Source organism: Triticum urartu, chromosome 3A (assembly GCF_056163025.1).
Source record: "Triticum urartu cultivar PI428250 chromosome 3A, HENAU_Tu73, whole genome shotgun sequence".
Classification (NCBI taxonomy): Eukaryota; Viridiplantae; Streptophyta; class Magnoliopsida; order Poales; family Poaceae; genus Triticum; species Triticum urartu.
This window is the reverse complement of record NC_141875.1, coordinates 322,268,553-322,274,012: the sequence shown is the minus strand read 5'-3', so window position 1 is coordinate 322,274,012 and position 5,460 is coordinate 322,268,553. Positions and strand designations below refer to the sequence as shown.

General features: G+C 42.9%; 1 protein-coding gene and 1 pseudogene across 1 annotated transcript; both read left to right on the top strand.

Annotated features, from left to right (window-relative positions):
- The first annotated feature begins 1,560 nt into the window (after window positions 1-1,560).
- LOC147979582 (uncharacterized) lies at window positions 1,561-2,998 on the top strand. The gene is made up of 3 exons (XM_087516763.1): window positions 1,561-1,657; window positions 2,000-2,309; window positions 2,388-2,998. Exons 2-3 carry the CDS (start codon window positions 2,001-2,003, stop codon window positions 2,967-2,969), a joined length of 891 nt encoding a protein of 296 aa, XP_087372889.1. The 5' UTR covers window positions 1,561-1,657; window position 2,000; the 3' UTR covers window positions 2,970-2,998.
- Window positions 2,999-3,220: 222 nt separating this feature from the next.
- On the top strand, window positions 3,221-4,515 carry LOC147979581 (uncharacterized; annotated as a pseudogene).
- The last annotated feature ends 945 nt before the right edge of the window (window positions 4,516-5,460 follow it).

Here is a 5,460-nt window from a genome sequence, read left to right as displayed (position 1 = left end):
AGCCTTCCACCCTTTACCAAGTATATAGATGCATTAATTAAATAAGATATATTGTGACATCCCAACAAGTAAACATGTTCCAACAAGGAATGATCATCATGTTCCAACAAGGAACAAACTTCAATCTTCACCTGCAACTAACAACGCTATAAGAGGGGCTGAGCAAAGCGGTAACATAGCCAATCAACGGTTTGCTAGGACAAGTTGGGTTAGAGGCTTGGTTCAACAATATGGGAGGCATGATAAGCAAGTGGTAGGTATCGCCGCATAGGCATAGCAAAAGAGCGGGCAACTAGCAAGCAAAGATAGAAGTGATTTTGAGGGTATGATCATCTTGCCTGAAATCCCGCAAGGAAGAAGAACGAGTCCATGAAGAAGACAAACGGACGTAGACGAACGGGTCCTCACAAACGCGACATTAACGGAACCAACCCGAAGAAGCAAACACCGGAAAAGAAGCACACGACATAGTAAACAACCAACACATGAACATGGTATGATATGCGGGATGCGGTATGCGATGCATATGCATGATTGGACAAGGAATGCATGAACCTGGCCTCAACTTGGAAATCCAAGTGTGTCACTGCAAAGATGAGATGAAATCGCTTGAAAACGATATAAAGAACGCCGGAATCGGAGTTACGGTTTGGAAATGGCAAGCGATTCAAATATGACATCGGTCTGCGATTTACAGCAAGTAGCCATCTAAATGCAATGAGATGAACATGCTATAGCACTCAAACATGGCATCAAAATACATGGCAGGGATGCATTCATGATGCTTAACAAAAGTCTAGCACTGAGTTACGGCCAATTCATCCATTAACAGGTTCAAACAAGCATGGCAAAAACGCAAATGGTAAACAGATCTCAGACTTAGTGAAATTAACACTTGTCTGGAATTTCAGACCAAGTAGCACTCTTCGGAGCAACAAAACTACATGCTACAGGGCCTGAACATGGCAAAGTAAAACATGGCATGGAGCTACTCAAATAGCTTAACAAAAGTCCCTTAGTGACCTTGAGCCAAAAAGGATCAGAAAATATACTAACAAGCATGCGAACATAGCAAAAACATAATCAGTTTTCAGACTTAGGTTGTGTTTGGTTGAGCTTTTGCAGCCAGCTTCTGGCTTTTGGAAGCTATAAGCTAACCAAAGGGGGAGAAAAGAGAAGCAGAAGTTGCAAAAGCCAGTGCTTCCCCGTAGTGTATTTTCGCAGCAGCGAAACTCCCAACTTCAATCGTGCACTTTTAGCTGTTCCCTGGAAGTTTAGTAGTATTTACCCACGTTTGCCACTCGCAAGTGAAAAATGATTAGGCCTATTCCTCCCGAGCGAGACATCCAGCAGCACGCCCCACCCCTCGTTCTCCCCATCCACCCGAGCGGCAGTTAGGGTTCCTAGCCGCCGCCAGCACCGCTGCCGGCCCTCCACCGCCGCGCGCCCAGCCACCGGCGCCGCCTCCCCCGCCGCCTCCCCGCTGCGACCTCCTCCCTCGTCCAGTGCCCGCCGGACCTCCTCCCTTCGCCTCCCCGCGGCCCCTCCCCGCTGCGACCTCATCCCTCCTCTGCCGCCGGCCCTCCACCGCCGCGCGCCCAGCCGCCGGCGACGCCTCCCGCAACTCCAGCGCGACCTACTCCCTCCATTCTGCAAGGTACTGCGCCCCTTTCCTTCCACTCCCCAACCCCCTCCCACCTCCTGTACAAGTAGAAAGAGGCTGATTTTTTTGCTCGTTCATATTGTTGTGTATTTATGATGTAAAGTGGATGAAATTTGGATGGGATGATGCATCTTGCTTGTCATATTGTTGTATATTGATGTGAAATCGATGAAATTTTGATAGTATCGCTGCACATTGTCGTGTGTTCCTGTACAGTGATGAATACTTGCTGCATTTTGCTCTACATTGCATGATTGCTTGCTGCAGATTGCTATGCAATTGATTGCTGGACCATATATATTGATCTAGTGCTATGTCATTTTTTATTGACTGAAGTATGACTGAAAAGGCTGTGTGGGATGATGCCCATTTGAAGAAACTCATTGATATATTGAGAGAAGAGGTTTCAAATGGAAATAGACCATTAGGTCATCTAAGCAAGAAGGGCTGGAAAAATGTTTTGGAGAAATGGGAAGCAAGAACGGGAAAGAAGTATCCCAAGGATAAATTCAAGAACAAATGGGATGCAATAAAAAATGAGTATGTTTGGTTCATGGAGCTGAAAAATGAAGCTACTGGACTTGGATGGAATGATGCAAAGGGGACCGTTGATTGCTCAAAAGAATGGTGGGACGAACATCTTGTGGTAAGAGTTTGCAATTTTTTTAATTGACATGCTTTATATGATTGCAGTACCTAACCTGCACTCTTATTATTATTTCAGAGATGCCAGGAGAGGACAAAAAAGAAATGCAACCATTTGAAGTTCAAAAAGCATGGACCAAAGCACCTTGAAGATTTACATGTCATACTTGAGAATGTACATGTCACTGGGGCTAGTGCTTCTTGTGCTGGAGATATTTCCTCCGATGAATCAAGTGATAACAATGCAGTTCTTTTGGAGAAACCAGAAGATAATGCTGAAATAAAATTGTCCTCTTTGAAGAAACCAAGTGCAAGCAAGAAGCGCAAGCAACCCTCTAATGTAAATGAGGAGAAGGATGAAAAGAGCCCCTTCTTACGGTTTTACAAGCAGACATGTCAGAAGATAGAAAGTGGAGTCGACAAGATAACCTCTAGTGTGGAGGCATCATCGGCGCCAACCAACCATGTCCCTACCATTTCAGAGGTCATGAAGATGGTGAAAGAATGTGGTGTCAAAGAAGAAACTGCTCTCATGCACACAACGCTCACTCTTATGGTGAAGCCTGACTTTAGGGAAATCTTCAATGCTCTCGAAACAAAAGAAGGGAGGCTTGATTATCTGAAGAGGGAGCATGAGAGGGAGATGTTGAAGCATGTGTAGGCTTATGTTCTAGAACTATATTTGGTTATGTCGTGGTCTTGTGGATCAAATGTGTTTTGTTGTAGACCATATTTGCTTATGTTGTGAACCATATTTGCTTATGTTCTGGAACCATGCTTGCTCATGTTATGAACCATATTTATTTCATTTGTCGCGACATGATTGTGTTGTGAACAATATTTGTTTATGTTTCCAGCAGTATACATATTGTTAAAATTATTGTATTTTAACATCTTTATGTTCCTGTGTAGATGGATTCAAGGATGGAAGAAGTGGCCAAAAAGGGCCAGGAGGGATTGAAAGTTCTAGCTGAACTTGGGAAGAAGGCTGCTATCATGGGAAACCTAGGTAACCTCTATGTTGAGCGGTACATGAACAAAATATATAGATTGCCTCAGCAAACAGGACTTCAATGGGTCATGGAGTGTTATGGTCGTCCCCAATACTTCTATAAAGTGTTTCGGATGAGCACTGATGTTTTCATTGCACTTCATGATTTGCTTGTCTCTACATATGGTTTGACATCAACCACTAATGTTTCCTCAATTGAGTCACTGGCCATGTTCTTATGGATCGTTGGAGGCCCTCAATCATTCGCTCAAGTTGAGAACCGCTTTGTACGGTCACTTTGGACAGTTCATACAAAGTTTAAGGAAGTTCTGTTATGTTTGCGCAAGTTAGCGAAAGATATCATCAAACCGACAGATCCTACTTTTAGCTATGAGGATGAAAGGATTAAAGATGAACGTTTCTGGCCTCATTTCAAAGGTGCTATTGGTGCAATAGATGGATCACATGTGCCAGTTTCAGTACCAGCGGATGATGCGGTTAACCATAGATGTCGGCATGGTTTTACATCTCAGAATGTGCTTGCAATATGTGAATTTGACATGAGGTTTACCTTTGTGGTTACGGGTTGGCCGGGTTGTGCACATGACACAAGGATCCTGAATCATGCATTATCACATTTCTCTTCATTTCCTGTACCTCCCAAAGGATAACATACTAACAAAAAATCCCATTGGTAATTCTATTCTTATATGTGACGCTAATTTCTTACATTTTTAGGGAAATATTATCTTGTGGACTCTGGATATCCAAATCGAACGGGATACCTTGCTCCTTTCAAGGGGAGTACATACCATCTACCGGAATTCCATCTTCATCGTGATCGTCCACCTCAAGGGAAGTATGAGGTGTTCAACTTTCTACATTCATCCCTTCGAAATGTTGTTGAACGTACTTTTGGGGTGCTCAAGCAGAAGTGGCGCATATTGAAAGGAGTCCCAAGTTTCTCACCTCGTACACAGAAGCATATCATCATTGCTTGCATGGCATTGCATAATTTCATTCGTGATAGCAAGTTGCGTGACAAATTTTTTGATAAATGTGATGCCGATGATGAGTATGTACCTCCAGTGCTACGGCGAGAGGTGGCACCAACACAAACCGATCCGGTTGAAGAGGAGGAGAACGAAGAAAGCATGAACAATATTCGTAGTAGGATAGCCGATGCTTGTCTAGCGATGGCAAGATAAGTTTAGCTATGTTGACAGAGGTCATCATCATGTGAACCATATGTGTTTTGTATGGTGCATGTGTTTTGTAATAATATTATGGGATCACTATCTATTTTATGCAACATCAAAGTATAGTCGTTTGTGTATATGTTAGCAATGAATAGCCTGAATTGTAATTTTTCTCCTTTGAAAAATGATAGTTCAATTACCTACAAATGTATATATATCACTGCTTTACAGTCAATCAGCATATAAACAAACTCACTCAGGTCTCAGGGGCATTACAGACAATTCACAGCCACATCTACAATTTCACAGTCGTTTTAACCAAACAGCCTCCAGCTTTTCTACAGCAGCATTTTCACAGCAGCTTCTTCACAGCAGCTTTTCCACAGCAGCTTTTTCAAAATCTGCAGCTCAACCAAACACAGCCTTAGTGAAAACTGACACGTGCTGAAATATAACTCAAGTAGGCATGTTTACAAGCTCGATGCACTCACCACGGTGCAAGTCATGGCAAGACAAGCTTACATCCATTAAGAAGGCACAAAATGCAAGCTAGACATGGCAAGAACAATGGCATATCATGCACGGATCAACTACAACATCATCGGCAAAATTGCAAACAAGTTGACAATCTGCCCAGATTCACAAAGTAGCAAAAGTAGAGCTCGATTGACTCAAGCTAGGGTGCTCCATAATTGCAAACAAAGACATGGATGGATAGAGCATTACAATATTAACAAAACTCCTTTACTGATCATCCTCAAAAGAGGCACGGATCACTAGGAAACAACATGAACATATGGCATCATGAGATAAACAGATCAAGGACTTAGTGGAAATGCTAAGTCCCTGAAAACAGAATTACCAAGTGCACCACTTTGCAAGATTGCACTAGACACCACACACATCACAAAAATACATGGGTTGCACCTCTGGAAAGATGACAAAACCCTTAACAAAACATA